The 17,640-nt window shown below is 41.0% G+C and overlaps 1 protein-coding gene and 1 non-coding gene across 2 annotated transcripts; both read right to left on the bottom strand.

Annotated features, from left to right (window-relative positions):
• Window positions 1-1,132: 1,132 nt before the first annotated feature.
• Window positions 1,133-17,606, bottom strand: Crnkl1 (crooked neck pre-mRNA splicing factor 1). The gene is made up of 14 exons (XM_008841339.3): window positions 17,426-17,606; window positions 15,573-15,725; window positions 14,761-14,852; window positions 13,578-13,736; window positions 13,003-13,169; window positions 10,646-10,824; window positions 9,005-9,175; window positions 7,667-7,858; window positions 6,783-6,842; window positions 6,058-6,138; window positions 4,557-4,796; window positions 3,447-3,548; window positions 2,387-2,635; window positions 1,133-1,489 (listed from the first exon to the last, which is right to left on the bottom strand). Exons 1-14 carry the CDS (start codon window positions 17,474-17,476, stop codon window positions 1,322-1,324), a joined length of 2,064 nt encoding a protein of 687 aa, XP_008839561.1. The 5' UTR covers window positions 17,477-17,606; the 3' UTR covers window positions 1,133-1,321.
• LOC115071827 lies at window positions 9,272-9,411 on the bottom strand. Its single transcript, XR_003850901.1, has one exon. It is a non-coding gene; the product is annotated as a small nucleolar RNA SNORA8 (small nucleolar RNA).
• Window positions 17,607-17,640: the final 34 nt, after the last annotated feature.

Genomic DNA, 17,640 nt, shown 5'->3' with positions numbered 1-17,640 from the left:
TTGAGCAGCACTTACTCCCTTAGATGGATTTATTTATATTTAATATAATATCTAATTGTTCTTAAAAGTGAAAAATGGTCTTGAAAATAACAGTTCTATGCATTGGGTGGTGAACAGAAAGAAAAATAAGGTTGAGAAGGACAAGACAGAAGTGCCTCTGGGAGCAGTCAATTTCGGCAGATGCTATTTTTCAGAATGTTTGCATACCAGCAAGCACCTTTCTGCACTACTTTTAGCTTCATTATTTAGTATATAGTCACCTTAGGGGTCTGGACACTTGCAGTTGAACCCATCAGGAGACATGGTGTACAGCACATGTAGAGATGCTTCTTCTCTAAGCAGATGTTGCTATCATGCACTAATGGGAAACTACAGCAGCAACTCTATGGACACTAAGGCTCCGAGGCCTCTAAAAAGACTTAACTAACAAGGTTTTCAGCATTAATCCAGAATTTCCCAAACTTACTGGAACCTAGGACATAGTCCCTCAGCATCTGTATATGCAGGCCCACTGTTCTTTCAACAGGGTATTAGAAAACTCAGCCAGTGTGAAAAGCTGGAGAGCGAAACAGAAGCCACAATAGAAAGCTCTGGTAAATAAAAATGACTTTGTCCAGAAACAGTTACTGCAAATTACTTTCTAACTCATGTTTTAAAAGTACTTAGCCTAGCTGGGCACTATGTATTAAGAAGGTAAGGATATTTAGGTTAAAGTAATCCAAGTGTATTTAATTCTATAAGGAATGGACACAGATTTCTTAAAGGTGGTTAAGTAGGAAACAAGAATAGTTCCCTGAAGACTTACTATGTACTAGGTATATTCCTTTCTAATGTAATCATCCACATGAGTCGTCACGCTACTACTTTGACTGAGGAAACTGGAAATAAAGGCTAAGAGTTATAGCCCCTAAGCGGAAGTGCTGAGAACTAGACTCAAGTGTATGTGACTTTAACGTTACAGGAAAAAGTTGTAGGTTTCAGAGGAATGCAGAACATGACAAACCCATACCTGAAAAATTCCTGTAGAATCTACCCTACAGGTCCATCTAACATAGGTGCTAATCACCTTCGCCTCATCTTTTGAAGGGCAATATGGGCAGATATTTGACAAGTATGGACTCAGAAAACAAAATCCACTTGAAAAATTCCTTTACTTGTAATTCCCTACCCTTAGCTAATCCAAGAGCATTTAAAAAACATTTCAAAAAGTAGCTATCAAAAGTTCCAAACAATTCCTTACTGGGGAAATATATAAACACCCAGAAGTCAAATGTTCTAAACCATTAGTTTATAAAAATACATTTCTCAATATGAAAAACAATCAAGATTCGCTCTCGTCAACATCCTTATCTGGATCTTGTTCAGCAGCTTCTTTTTCCTGTTGCTGTTTTTTCCAAAGTTTGGCCATTGCCAGAAGCTTGAGGTTAGGCTGGTTGGCAGCATCTTCTGGGAAGATGTAATCGTAGTATTCTTCCCAGCCTGCATCAGACTGCAGAATAAAGGTATTAAGATATTAAGAGGTAAATAAATATGGCTGGAACATGCTTTCAGGTACACTGAAGAATTTTTACTGGGAAACCTAGACTTCTACGAATGTTCACTATATAAGGCAACATTAAAACCTGTACAGAAGGAACAAGAAACTGGTCTTAAAAGCCAGCCGGCAGCTGCTCAAATGATGTTACTGAAACAGCATACTGTAGCTCACTGAGAAACAAATCTAAGCACAGTTTCACAGGCATGCCAGACAGCACCTTAACTCCATCATGCAGTCTTAAGCATGATTTTAAAGCCTGATTTCCCTTACTGTTCAGGAGCAGAGGCCATATAGCTGTGTGTTAGTCATAGACTCCTTGCCCTCAGTCTCACCTCCAACTGAACAGATTTCACTTCCAAATACTAAGAGGCTGACCCTGTCCTAGCTTCTACCCCTGGTTGCTAGACTTGTGACAGACATCCTTCCAATAAGCTATCTTCTTCCAGCCTAAGTCCATCAACTCCACCTGTACGAGACACCAACAATTTGGTCATGTCATTTTACGGCATTTTATAAAAGCCTTCAATGATTCCCACCAAACTCCTTGCTCTACCCTACCAAGCCTTTTCAGGATTGGCTCCTCTCTCAAAGGGGAGTCCTCTCCCACCACTGACTTCTTGCTTATTGCTCTACAGACACATTTCGTGTAAATCCTGGACTCGACCATCATTAAACAGCCTTTGCCACATACCCTTTCCCACTTCTCACACCTGCCACACAAGTGGGTCCTATTCGGGCTGTCTGCTTCTGCTTTTAAGAACTCTGAAATGCTACTGAAAGCACGAATTTCAAAATCAGATGCATTTTACTCTGATAGGACGTGAACAGGCTCCAGTGCTCAGCCCTTACCCCATCATCGGCCTGGACCTTTCTTCTCTTCTTGACCTTTTCTGGCATGAGTTTGTCTACTCTTTCCTTGTCTGATACTGTTCCAAATTCATCTTCAAAGCTTCTCCAGGATTCCAACAACATGAGTCTCTCTTCCTTTTCTTCACAGTTTCGCATGGTTTTGTTCGCCTCCTCGTAAATCTGTCTGCATTTAGCGACACTTCCTTCTTTCCCTGAAGACAACTCAAACTGAGCAAAACTGATCCATACCTTAAAACAGAAACATTATGGAATGAAATTACCAGGTGTGGTGGTCTGAATGAAAATGTCCCCCATAGGCTCCAAGTATCTGGACATCTTTGACCACAGTTGGTGTCGCTGTTTTGGGAGATCTTAGAAGGTGTGGCCATGTTGGAGGAAGCATGTCACAAGGGGTGGGCTTAGAGGGTTCTTAAGCCTTGCTGGATCTCAAGATGCTCTCTTGCTTCCTGTGCCTGCTTGAAAATGTAGAGCCTAGCTTCTGCTCCTTCTCCAGCCACCTCTGCTGCCATGCCTCCCTGCCAAGAGAGACTGTAATTCCCCTGGAACCTTAAGCTCAAATAAACTCTTCCTTCTATAAGTTGCTTCTGTCAGTGTTTCTATCACAGCAACAGAAAAGTAACTAATACACCAGGCCACCCACAAACAATAATGTAGTAGTAATTATGAAGCTACTTTATTTACTCCATGACATCCAAAGATGTACCCACTGCTAGCATTCTAGACTGTAGCAGTGGACATACACGTCAAGGCTAGCACTGAAGCAGTCTGCTGCTTCACCCAGCCAGGTGTCTGACCGCTTTAAAACCCTGAAAGAATTGAACTTTTCTTCAATGTTGTGATACTCAAGAGAGCTGCATATAGTATAAACAGTGACCTGCAATAAGCTTAATATTCTTAAGTTCTTTGAGATCATTAGGTTCTCTCCGAAAGTCAGAAAGTTGTTTAAAATAATTTTTCTACAAAAAATAACACTGTAATAATATATTTTAGAATTGCTGTACAAAATAAAATCAACAATCCATCACAAAGTACAGGATACCTTGACATGCTGTGTCCGCTGAAGCAACTGTCGGTAAAGATTCCGTGTCCTCTCAGTTTCTTCCTGTTCAATCTCAAAATCAATATATGATTTCCAAAGCACCTAAGAAAGAAAACAGGTCAAATTTAACAGCAAAGGAACATGCCCCTACACAATGTATAGCTTATCCTAACTACATCTAGGAACACAAGACTTTCACCCAACAGTTAACAGACTGCATGGGAATAATGTAATATTGGCACTTTACAAGCATACCAAAACTTGACTAGAACTCTAGGTAGAAAAAAGGGCCCTGGATTCAGTTTTACATTTTCCTTTGGAGTTTTTCAAATACTCGGCATAAAAAAAATTTGTCAAGCGTTTCCCAATTCTTATGATCCTAGCACATGCTGTTAACCTCTAGGGAGAAAACAGTGGATTAGCCCTCACTTGTATTCTTATCCCCACTGCAAATTCCTTCTTGACTTCAAAAAGCATTCACTGACCAGCTGCCCACTCATCCTAGGTACAGTCACAAGGACAAATACGCTGTGGCTTAGATGCTGGAGCTGGCAACCTGGTAGAAGAACTGAGGCCACAGATGAAACCAGAGATACAGGAACCTCTGCCCTGATGTGGTCAGTGGGGAGGGCCATTACTACAAGACTGACTAGCTGGGCAGGACAGTTCTGTGGCTTCTGTGAGACAAATGAATACAAGCTGTGGTTTACTGCCACCTTGTGGCTTAAATAGTAAGGGCAGGCCAGAACTCCATGGCTATGGCAGTAATATAGGAATATGGTTCAGGCGAAGTAATTATTTCTCAGAATACAGACATGAGTCTCCATTCTTATTTCCTGTGTTCCAGATGGGTGGCCTACTAGCTGTTTCTTTGCCCGGCCTTCTCTTCCAAATCCCCTTTAACCTTCCCTGTCAGCTGTGCTCTGGACTCCCATCTAAAGGGCTGCTTCTGACATCTCCCCAGCCTACCTTCCTAGTCTACAAACAGAAAAACCTAATCAGAGTGGAAAAGATTACAGGTTAGTTGGATCATTTTTATACTTTACAACACAGATTTAGCTGATCAGCTACCAGAATACTTGAGAAGTATCTAAAATACGGGATCCTCACCTCTGGCATGTCTAGGCGTGGCTGGCTGATGGCTAATTCGTAGATTGCCCGAGCTCTCTCAATATCACCAAGTATTGTTTCCAATTCTGCAAACTTAATCCATGAGGTACAATTTTCTGGTCCAAATTCCAAGAACTTTTCATAAAGCTTCCGACATCTGTCAAATTCTCGAAGCTGCAGTTCCAATTCTATGTAACATTTAAATAACTTGTTCTTTGGGCATTTTCCTATGGATGTTCCCTAGAAAATTAAATGGCAAAGAATATGGTTATATCCTGGAGGATTCAACTTGTCCTAGAGGTTATCCTCTGCTGAGGAAAAGCCTTAGAGTCAGCATGACAGATATTCTGTCACTGTGCAACATCACGCTGTCTACACTCACTCTCGACATCTATTCAATTGACAATGGTGGGGCCTGTGGCCACTGGGGCCTGGACAGCCAAAGGCTGAACTGCAGGATTACACAACTACTGGATTTTAAAACTCTATGGCTTGATCCTGTGCAGGGATGCCAGGTTATATGAGACCCTTAAATAAAAAGGGAATCAACCTGACTTACAGGGAGCAAACAGCTCATTTGAAGGACAAACATAATATGTAAACATTGATCCTACTGGGCAATTTTAGTACAAATTGTTAAAAGTTACCCTTAACAGAAGAAAAATTTTATACAAGATCAGATTGGGGACAGAGCTAATAACTGGTAACTATAGACAGTTACCAGTCTGAAATACAGTGTTTATAATCTAAGCATTATCATCTAATGATTTTTTTCAAGTGCTACATTTTTTGTTTGTATTGTTGAGAATTTCAAAAATATACACAATGTAGCTTTACCATAGGCCCCTCTTCTCTAAATGCCCCAAACAATGCACCCCTCCCTTCATGTCCATTTATATATATGTAAAATCCAAGTCCAATTAGTGCTGCCTGCATGAGCATGGACAATCTACCAGCCCCCGACTCCCTTCAGCTGCCAACAGCTCCTCAGCTAGAGGAAGAACATCATGAGCCCCTCCCCAGACCATGCTGGATGGCTTGATCCTATGCAGGGCTCCTGCAGGAACTCATGCTGCTGTGTGTTTGTGAGTGCAGCAGCCATGTCCTGTCCAGAAGACAGCACTTCACAGCACTGCTACCCATCACCCAGCTGTGACATTCTTTTAGTTTCTTCTTCTATGATGCTCTCTTGAGTCTTGAGGAATGGGGTGAGGGGAGGTTGATACACTGTACTCGACTGTCACTTATTGTCACTTATTCTCGAAGTACTGTATGTGTTTTCTAAGTGTTCCAGGTTATAAAGATACATTTCTGCTACCTTGTTTGCTTTTAAACAAGGTATTGCTATATAGCCCAAGCAAAGCTGGCCTTGTAACTAGCCCCACTTCATTGATTTTTGGGTTTTTTTAAAAGTAGGAATCGGACAATCTATAAACATAAAGATTTCAAATTTTAATTTCCTTTCCATAAAACTTAATGAAGCATGTTGATTGTTACTTACCAAAGCTCTTCTGGCAAATGGTAAATTTTTCTGCCTTATTTCAAATTTCGCATAATATAACCACATTTTGGCAAATGTGAACTATAAAACAAAAGCACAAAAATATCTAGCTTCAGAGACTCATATACATAAGTTTGTTAAACATTTTAAATAAACATTTAAAATATAAAAAAATAAATAAGCCAACCAAAGGCCAATTTGGTTGCCCTAAAATTTTAGTGACAGGGACTATTTTCCTTGTTCATATACTCATATTTCTCAACAGCTGAAAGTATACCATGGGGCTGGGTATGGTGGTGCACACTTTTAATCCCAGCACTTGGGAGGCAGAGGCAGGCAGATCCATGAGTTGGAGGCCAGCCTTGTCTATATAGCAAGTTCTAGGCCAGCCAGGCCTAAATAGTAAGACCCTGTCTCAAAAAACTAAAAACCGGAACAACAACAAATCCATTTCTGTGTCTCCTACCCATGTGCCTATCCTCTTTCTTCTACTCTGTCTATTTGAATTACTGACATTCTCCTGAATTTCCACACTATTAGCCGTTTTGTCATTCAACACACTCTGCTCTCTACAAAGAGAGAGTAAGATATTTCCAGAGGCAAAAAGACTGTATCTCTTATTTATGACTGTATGGTACCTAGCATACTCCATGGATACATTATTTTACAAATGACCAAGTAGGATTTTGATCTAGTGGGGACTGAACACTTCAAAGTAAGTGTACCTTTTTGTGAGGAATTAGTTCCAAACATGCTTGATATACCTGTCTTGTCCTCTCTGGATCCTGCATTAAGGTAAAAAAAAAAAAATTAATTGTTAATACTCATTTTACTAGTTAAAAATTTTATGACTACTAGTAAAAATAGGCACCCCCATTTCTCAAGTTGTTTTTTTTTTTTTTGGTCTTTTTGAGACAGGGTCTCCCTGTAGCCCCAGCTGTCCTGGAACTCACTATGTAGACCAGGCTGGCCTTGGACTCACAGAGATCTGCCTGCCTCTGCCTCCCAAATGCTGGGATTAAAGGAGTGCACCACCGTGCCCAGCTCAAGTTGCTATTTTTAAATGCGGATTTCACTTATGATCAAAAATAGAAACTACCTTGGTCATCAAACTCTGAGTACTTCATTGCAGAAAGGCCTTCTGCCTGATAGCAGAAAGAGACAAAGACATTTTATAGTCTCAGATCAACAACAGAATGCTAATCTTTACCTGTTAACATACACGTGACCTGTTTTGCTAAGCCACTTGATTTTCATTAAAAGCAAAACTGTAAAATTTGTGACCTCTATTTGTGAAAAAATACATTAACTATTTAGGAAATTATACATAATTCAACTGTTTCAACTGGTTCATTGTGGGTTTTTTTTTTCCCTTTCTGACTGTTCAAAATTTAAAGTAGCAAAAGACAACGAACACCTTGCCTGTGCCTACAACAGACATACACTGTAGATAGAATCTACGAAACATGGGTGAACAGAATCCTAAAAGAATTTAAAACTAAATTTCTTTATTCCAAAGGTTATAGTTATCAGTTAGCATCATAACAGACACAGCTGTGAGTACTGGAGACAGAAAACCATGATGCTGACCCATGATTCAACTCTTTACCTTTGCCTCCAACTCTTCGTAGAGTGCGTAGTTGATCCAGAGATAAATGTAGCGCTTCCAGTGCCTCTTCTCCTGAATGGGTGGAACATTGGCAATGGCCCTCTCATAGACCTCCCGCACAGTTTCAGCTTCAGCATCACTTTCCACCAAGCGTAAGTAATCAAACCATGCATCATAGTTGTGTGGATTAGCCTAGAAAAAAAGTCTCATCAGCAAAAAAGGAACTGAGAGCTACACTTATGAGGCTGTCTGAACTTAAGGAGACACCAGACTATATTTTTGCAATTCCTTCCCTTAGATTTTATCATCATCTCATTTTAAAAACATCATCCCTGAGACTGTATAAAGGCAACACAAAAGGTCATCGGCTAGACACTCACAGCAAAGACCCTTTACAGCCATCACGTAACATAATTACTCAATAAGTTCTTTTTGTTTTTCAGACAGGGTCTCATTGTATATAGCCCAGGCTGACCTTGAATTCACAGCGGTTCTCATCCTCCCCAGTCCTATGATTAGAAGTCTGAGTCACTAGACTCAGCTTCTGATTCTTATACATGCACTTTTCATACATGAGTATATATCATTACGTTGACAATAAAATCACAATGGGTTATATCACACTCATAATTGGGAAGCCGGCCTTCTCAATGAACACATCTTGAATTTATTTTGAACACATCTTGCTGACCTACCACCTCATTTAACACCGGACTTAGTTGTTATCTTCATTTGACTAAGCAAAAGATACACAGCACAGTGAAAGAAAATGCTACTATCTTAAACAGAAATCAAAACAGTATATTACAGACAAAGAGCCAAGAACAGAACCATGTCTATGGTGTATCTTCTATTTAGACACCAAAGCTGAAGGACAATGGCACAGGAAGCACATTTTTGGACCAATCTTTGGCCCTTGCATCTTCTTCCAAAATGAGCTCAAAGAGATGTCACCTTTCTTTTGGGGCAGGGTTTTGCTATATAGTCTAGGCTGGCCTTGAATTAACATTTTTCTTGCCTCTACCTCCCAAGTTCTGGGATTACGGTATGAATGGACCATCCATCAGGCCCAAGTTCACATTTCTTTTGTTTAAGTTCCAATTACAAACTCAACAATCAGTAAAATGACTTTCCACATGTGAGTGGCAGAGCAAATTCACATATGGCTAGCTTCTCTTCTATAAGCTACATTTATTCCAAATTATCTGAAGTAGCCACCAGTTTCTCAGAATCATCAAGGGAGTAATCACTGATGGCTCCCACTTACTCACTCCACCCCAGCTAGCTCTGCCACCAGCATATCTCATCTCTGCAGCTGACCATACCACCAACACTCACCTTCACTTCTTCTTCATACTGGAATCTCCGTTTGCTTACGATGATATCTTCAATACCCCGCCTGTCACCAAACTTCTTCTCAAAGATGGTATAGTTTTTAAAGAGTTCTTGGGCCTCTTGTTTTGAAATTCTATCCAGGGCATACTTGTAGATGACACGTACTCTTTCAAACTAAAAGCAGGCAATATGATTATCTTCTACTACATAAACTCGTCTGAGTCACATCTGGGAGAATAACTGCAAACTATTTTCTTTTTTAAAATATGCAACTGTATCAATAGAAATACCAGGTTTAATAGGCACCAAAGCCAAGAAAACCAATGATGCCAGATAGAGAATTTCTACTGCACTGTTCTCTGAACACACCAGCAGGAGGGAGCTGCTGAGTGCAGATACCATGCAGGGCATTGCAACCATTATTTACACATTAAATAGGCTTTAAAATGCTCAAAATAAGATTTCTCTTCTGTTTCATGTTGACGGTGTTTCTGTACCAGCAAGTGATAATATTCTTCTTTGAGTTTCGCACTTAAGATCACAAACCTGAGCTTCTGCTTTCTCCCCATCCAAGCTGGGTCCTTCTCAGTCCAGCAGGCAGTATATTTAGTGGCACACCTGTTCATACCCAAAGCCCCATGAGTGTGTTTTGGTTCTTCTTCTGTTCTCCTCTCCCACACTCACTCCTTCAGCAAGCCCTGCTATGTCTCTCAGTACTACAGCTCTTTTCCCCTCCTCTGCCCTGCAGCTGGCCTATCTCCATTTCCAACCTGGAACACTATGAGTCTCCTCACTGGATTTCCTGGTTCTATGCCCTGCACCTTGCTTGCTACTGATGCAAAACAAGCCCAAAGCTTCACCCATGCTAGGTGACTGCTCTTCCACATAGCTTCATCCCCAGCCCTTTGCTGGTTCCACTTGTTACTCCCCGTCAGCATACATAGCTTCATGAATTAGCTGGAGGCTCAGTAAAATATCATATCCAGTCACTTTCCCATTTAAAACCTTCCAATCCTTCCTGCTTAAGCATGGGCATGAACTCTCAAACTCTATTATATCAGCTACTATATTATTTTGTATACTCAGGAAGAAAAGAACTAGCTAATAATTTTGTCCTGTGTTTGAGGGCTTTGGCTCTTTGCCTCCCAGGTTTACTATGTGTAAAATCCTTAAGCTTTATTACCAGGATACCAAATGACACCCATCAGTTTAGACTTATTTTTTTGAGATAGGGTCAAATGTACCCAAGGCTGATCTCAAACTTGTAATCTTCCTACCTCAGCCTTGGAGTCAATCTTTAATCATCAAAATGCTGGGACTGCAGGCATGCACCACTATTTAGTTCTAGGTATGCATACTGGAAAAGGCTCAATTGTCAAACAAAGCAGAATGAAATTAAGACAGTTATAATCATAAAAACAAAAACAAAACAAAAAAAACCAAAGGCAGTTATAATCTATGATTGCTCAACTCCAATCTATAGCTCAGCAATACATATGTGCTGTTTTCTGTATGAACTTATGCTTCCTATCTTGAAAACGTTTTCTCTCTGGATAGGTAAGAAGAAATGGAAATGAAGTCATGGTGTAGAAGATGCCATCTTTTCTGTGTTGTTTAGCAATACAGCTGGAAAGGTATGCTTACTTCTTTCTGATTTTCTTCAAATTTAGCAAAGGCCACATAAAGGTGTTCATCCATATGCTCATCTCCAAAGAATTCCACGGCTCTCTCGTACACTTTCCGTGCATGTGCAAAATATGCATGCTTCTCCTCAAAGCGAGCGTACTTGATCCAGTTCTTGACATCGGGGTGCACGATCACAAGTGCAGTGGAGTGAAGGAAACAAGCAGGCAAGATAACATGGCTTAGACTAATGAATAGAGGCTGAGCTGAGATCAGTGGCAGAGCTTAGGCATAGCATGTGCAAAGACTCAGTCCCCAACACCTGCCCCCAAACAAAAAAACCCCAAAACCACACCAACCCCCTAAATTCCAACAATTCAAAATATAACTGGAGGGGTGACAGAACACACACAAAGGTGTCTAACTACTGACCCCCAGCCTCTGTGAGGGCAAGGGCTCATCTTATTCATTCTGATTTGCCATTAGTGCTGATTCAAGTAACACACCTCAAAGAAGAACTCAAGCAACATGCATCACCTAGGCCCCAAGAGAAAGTTCTGAATTGCCATTTTATTTAACAGGACTTATCTACCCTCCTTGAAAAACCAGTAATTCCTAAACTAGTAATATACTCAAGTATGGCAAAGTTGCAAAGAGCATCAGTTCTTAAGTTGATCCACTTATCAAACAGACCTCCATCCACCCCTTCCTAAGACTCAGGTGAGGCTTCCTAATCATTCCTGCCTCAGTTTCCTCACCTGTAGAATGAAGCAGTTCCTGCACTGCAGGGTTATGAGGATTAACAGGTTTACTAAGTGTTTAGAATGGCTGCTACAAGCCAAGTGCTATATAAGCTTGTTAAACTACTGTTTAAAGAGTAAAGACAACTTAAGATCTTAATATGGCATAAACGAGGTTCACATTAGTTGTAGTAGTTATGTTGTATAAAGCCAAGGAAAACAATGGGCTACTGATCATTCCTAGGAGGAATGTGTATATACATATATCTCACATAGACGAGTTTTAAATCCTAAACACAACTCATCCTAGCAGTCTTTTTACCTTTCGTGTGTGTGTGTGTATGTGCATATAACACATGGACACACCAGTATAGGAGGCTAGAAGCTGATGCCAGGTATCTTTTCCAATCATTTTCCACCTTATTTTTTGAAACAGGGTCTCTCACTGAACCTGGAGCTTACTATTCAGCTGGACTGACTGGTCAGAAAGAAGTCCGAGGGATCTTCCTGTCTCTCCATCCTGTGTTGAGATTATACAAATATACCATTGCATCCAGTTTTTTACATGGGTGCTAGGGAGCCAAACACAGATCTTCATGCTTGTATGGCAAGCACTGTATCAACTAAGCCATCTCCCTATATAAGAGAAGACATGATCCAAAGCATCAAGGATCTGGCCCCAGGCTGTCCCACTAGACATGTCAGAATGTGATCAGACCCCATTCCACCCACCTGATGGTGGGGTGGGGAGGCTCCCTGAAGGCACAGCACTAGACCTCCTGCCTTTACCCTCTTGTCATCACTGTATAAGGCTGAAATGGCCCTTGGCTGGAAACCATATGACAGACAACTCAAAATTTTTCAGTGCTCTGTACATGTCTACAAATCCCAGCTGAAGTGCAGCAATTATTACTTTGGGGATTCCAAATAAATTTTTAACAAGTGGTACCTCTGTGATGAGAAACACAGTGCTTTAGCTGCTAACAGTGCTTTTGCAAATGTCATCTAGTCTTTCCCATCAGCCCAACATGGTTGATTGTTTTGTTTTTTATAGTGCTGAGGACTGAACTCAGGGCCTCCTACCTGCTGGGCAAGTGCTTGTTCGCTGAGCTGCGCCATGGGTATTTTTATTCTTGTTTCATAGAAAAGGACACCAAGGCTCAAAGGGCTAAATGACTCACAACAAGAAAGCAGTCATCATCTGGATGAACTCCACTAAGCAAGCAGTGCTAATGATCACCCACAGTTGGGACTTCCCGAATCCTTTCCACGAGGACTCAGAGTGCTAGTGCAAAAATAAAATAAACCCCAAACTTCATGGAAAAGTCTCCAACAATTACCCAGACCACAATTCTTTTTTCTTTTTAAGACAGGGTCTCACCATTTATCCCTGGCTGGCCTGGAACTCACAGAAATCTGCCTGCCTCTGCCTCCTGAGTGCTAGGATTAAAGGTGTACACCACCATGCTTGGCAGACAACAAATTTTTATTTTACCAATCTCTGTCCCTACTGCATAAATGTGATGCTGATGAAACTTGCCTTCCTGACTTCAAACGTCTGATTAATAGCTACCTGCCCTGATCAGGCCATGTCTATGGGAGAAAGACACCCAGAAAAATGTGTCATTCAAAGGATATACTGTTCATAAATGGTTCGGGCCCGCTCCACCTCTTTGTATCTCAGCTCGAAGTTGATGTAGGAATGCCAGGCCTGTTCTTCAGGCTGCCATTCCATCCAGCGCTCAAACACCTGCCGGGCACCAGGAATGTTCCCTAACATCTCCTCCATGTACGTGTACTTGTACCTATTAAAAGAGTCATCCAAAAATATCTGCTGTGCTCAAAATGACAGGGGAAAAAAATGATCTTTGACATTTTCAATTCCTTGTTAAAGGGGAAGAAGATTTTAAGTTTTATCTTTCCAAAATGTTAAATCAAATGTTTTCTTATTAAAATGTAAACGTGAAAAAGAATGAACCATGGGGGGAGGGCTGCCTTGTTCACTACAAAATTTCTTATAAAAATACAAGATTGCACTAAAAATTTCAGTTTTGATTACATAGCTATGGAACGGGATTATGTGACATTAAAAAAATAGTACAAAGAAAAGTAGAATGTACAATTCAGAACATAAAATTATTACAACTATGCAAATACATAAATGTGGGACTTTTCTAATTTATAAAAGGCTGTTTTGTTAAGCAGAAACTTACCAGAATTGGTTGACTCGCGGCAGAGTTGTTATAGCACGATCCCAGATGTTTCGGGCATGGTTGACCTGGCGGTTCTTCATTTCCATTTCTGCATATTTCAGCCAGAGTGTAATATTGCGGTAGTCTACATCTAAAGCACGCTCGTATATGGATCGGGCCCTTAAGAAGCAAGATGCAAGATGCGGAGAGCATCAGAGGTAGTAAGCATAAGGCATGTATATAGTAGTCACTTCCAACTACAAGGCCCTCCTATTTTACTGGGGGTCTATATTGAGCCAGGTTCTGGCCATAAAAAGAAGAGGGGGATGGAGAGACAGCTCAGCAGTTAAGAGCACTGGGTGCTCTTGCAGAGGACCTGAGTTTGGTTCCCAGCACCCACATTGCTGTTAACAACAGTCTGTTAACGCCAGTTCCAGAAGATCTGACGCCCTCTTCTGACTTCTGAAGGTACTACACGATATGGGTGCACTTACATACATGCAGGTAATACACTCATACACATAAAAATAAACTATTTCAAAAAAAGAAGATATGACAACCTTCAGTTACTGTACAAAGTCTTAATCATAGACAAGCATGCAGTTTTTTTGTAGTGTGATAAACATTATATTCAAGATCTGAAGCAGAGAGCAAGGGCAATGATTGGTGAAACCGGCTAAGTAGTAGGAACTACAGAACTGAGAATGTAGAGACAGTTCCAGTATGCTGAGAGGCCAAGGGTGGTGGAGAAGGGGCTCTGTTGGAGAAACAAGTCAAATGTCAAGGGGGGAGCAATGATGTGCCAGGGGACTGGAAAGAACAGACACAGTGGGACAGGAATAAGAGGCGCAGTGCAGAAAGCCTGGACAACAACAAGGCCAAGTCCGTTTGTATCTTACTGGCCACTGATTTTTAGTAGAGCACTATCATTTTGCAATATTAACACACAGAAAACAGAGAGAAAAGCATTTCTGTAGCTACAAGAAAACTGGTGGCAAGAGCCACTTATAGAACCTTGTTGTGCAATACTCCCACGATTACGATTCCAGCATCCCTGAGATCCCTCAAAGGAACTCAGGGTTCCAGAGAACAAAAGCAGATTACTACCCAAGGTACACACCTGTGCCTTAACCTTTTCTCTCCTTTTGTGTATGCTAATTTATGACATCACTATATACAAAAATTGCACTCTTGGCAATTTTACCTTTGAATTTCCTTTAGACTTTCTTCCCATTGTGCATATTTTATCCAGTTACTAATCACAGTCCTATTTTTTCTTATGTTATCTTCAAAAGTCTGAAAGAAGGCAAAAAAGGGGAAAAATAACTAAAAATGACTTTCTTTTGCCTTTTACTAAAAAGGTTCTTCATTGGATCTTATTTAAGAGAAATTCCATGCTAGACTGCTTGAGGAACAAACAAGAAGCCCACTACGGAAGGTTCCAGCTACAGGTGTTTCTCTAAAGCCCTGATAGTGAAGAACTCTTGGTGTTTTCTGCTGTTGCCCATGACTACTGGTGTGTTAATAGATGCTATTCTTGTTTCTAATAAGAAAACAGTTTTTAGGGGCTGGAGAGATGGCTCAGCGGTTAAGAACACTGGTTGTTCTTGCAGAAGACCAGGGTTCGAATCCCAGCACCCACACGGTAGCTAACAACTGTCCATAACTCCAGTTCCAGGGCACTGCACGACACAAATGCACTGACCTGCACACAGGCAATACACACATACACATAAAATAAAAATAAAAAAAATATTAAAAAAAAGTTTTTTGAATATTACATCTAAGCACTCTCAGTAATACTCAGAATTTCATACTTAACTCACACAAGACTACTAGAATGAAATAGCCTTATACACTAGAGTAAGGCCAAATCAGACATGAAAACTCTCTCATAGTTCTCTCCCATGTCCTGACTCCTACTGAGGATGGTGATGCAGACAGATATGCGTGGTTTGGTCTTAACAAGGGTACCGCTCTAGAATTTCTTAATAGACTGAAATACCACATACTGACCTTCCTTTTTCTTAGTTTGTAATCATTTAACTCTTCTTCATCTGTGATCTTCTGCTGAGGTGGAGGCGGGAGAAGCTCAAGCTCTCTCTCTTTCGCTTCTCTTAAGAGTTGTTCGGCAGTTATCTGCACTTCAGCTGGGGCTTTGTTTTTCACCTTTAAGAAAAAAGACATTGCGATTTTGAGGAGTGTTCTCCACATAAGATTTAAAAACTCACATACATTTGTTAGGATGTGACCTTCATTAAGTATGATGACAGGATGCCTACTTTGTATGATCTATTCAATTCTCCAGGAGATGGAACTGGGAAAAAAACAAACAAAAAAACTCTGCATTTTCCATCTAATCCATGACATCTATCATAAGCCCATGGTACAAGTTTCAAGAGACAGAAGTGACAAAAATAACAGCAAGTTTTCCCTTTGAGAAGAACAGTATTCTATATTTTCTATGTTTATTATTATAAGCAGCACTTCATGGCTAGATTAAAACTTGTTTACTTATTTTCTACTCCTAGTGGATGATCTGTTTTTTCTGTGACATTTTAAATCAACTTAAACTTATTTAGTAAGGCTCTATAGTTAGACTTTAACTGTCCTGGATCATAGATCTGTGTTATCCAACACAGTAGCTACAAATCGAATGTGCTGATTCCAAATTGGGACAGGTCATAAGTGCAAAACAAAACAAACTCTGGTTTTTACAATTCAGTATGAAAAACCAGGCGTGGTGACACATGCCTTTGATTCCAGCACTGGGGAGGCAGAGGCAGGCGGATCTCTGTGAGTTCAAGGCCAGTCAGGTCTACATAGCAATTTCCAGGCCCACTGGGGATATAGGGAGACCCTGACTCAAAAAAACCGAAAAAACAAAAACAAAAACAAAACAAAGGAAGATTAAGTATGAAGAAAAGAATAACTTACCACATTAGACATTTTTATGATTACACATAGAAATAAATATTTGGATTCAAATTAGAATCACCTGTTTCTTGTTTTGTTGAGAAAGGTATAAACCATGTAAGCGGGAATCCTATTATAAATACTTATGGAACTGAATTATAAAAAAAGCTACTGCATGTATGGAGTGATGATGGGAACTTGTATTAATAAACGTTTAGTAATGTAAATTCAGTATCTAGCTTGTATTAATGAACATTTAGTAATGTAAATTCAGTATCTTTGGAAGTTGTAAAGTGGATATCTAAAGATCAAGCCCTGGCTAGATGGAGGTCAAAAACTGAAATCCTAAACTTCAGCAGAGGAGACAGAAGGATGAGTTCCAGGCCAGAGTAGGCTACATAATAAGACCTCATCTAAAAGCAAAATATTAAGCAGGAGAATCGGACCACAGAAAGGTTATCTTATGTAAAGGCTGAGGATAATATCTGCCATTATTAGGCATTTGGTAAAGTATCAGCCATCGTTGGAAATATAATAAATCTATTGTTTAACTTAAGTCATACCACTGCACCAAGCCTGTCACCTCCCATCTCATCCACTATCAGCAGGGCTAACTCACTCATCTTTCACGTCTCAGCGTAAATGTCATTTCCTCCACAAAGTTTACTGGGAAGCACACCCACCTCCCCCTGGTTATAGCCCACAGCATAGTGTACAGTGCCTCGGAACGTCTAGCAAGGATGCCATTTCACACTCCTGTTTTATTCCACTTTTGCCTGAGTTAAAGCGTGGGTCCCCAGCGCAGAGCAAGGACGCCACGCGCTGTAAAAACGCCGCCCTAGAACTAAAGCTGGGTTGCCGCGAGCTGCGCTCCGATAACAAGCCCCGGATCCCGGGCCCCGCAACCCCGGCCCCGCGACACCCCAGCCCCCATCTCAGAGCCCGTCGTCTACCTTGGCCACTTTGGGAATCCGCTGCTTCCCGGCCGCTGTGGAAGCCGCCATGTCTTCAGCCGCGAAGCGCCGGCACCCTTCGCCCGAACCTGGACACGGACCCTAGAGATCCGCTGCTACAGCTAGCGCGCAGCACCAAGCAAGCCTAAAACAAACTAAGTCCCGGAACCGGAAGCGGAACTCGCCGAGGCGACCGTTGACCTCCGCTCGCGCTC

Source organism: Nannospalax galili, unplaced genomic scaffold (assembly GCF_000622305.1).
Source record: "Nannospalax galili isolate Female #2095 unplaced genomic scaffold, S.galili_v1.0 scaffold510, whole genome shotgun sequence".
NCBI classification, from domain to species: domain Eukaryota; kingdom Metazoa; phylum Chordata; class Mammalia; order Rodentia; family Spalacidae; genus Nannospalax; species Nannospalax galili.
This window is presented reverse-complemented; position numbering and strand designations above follow the sequence as displayed.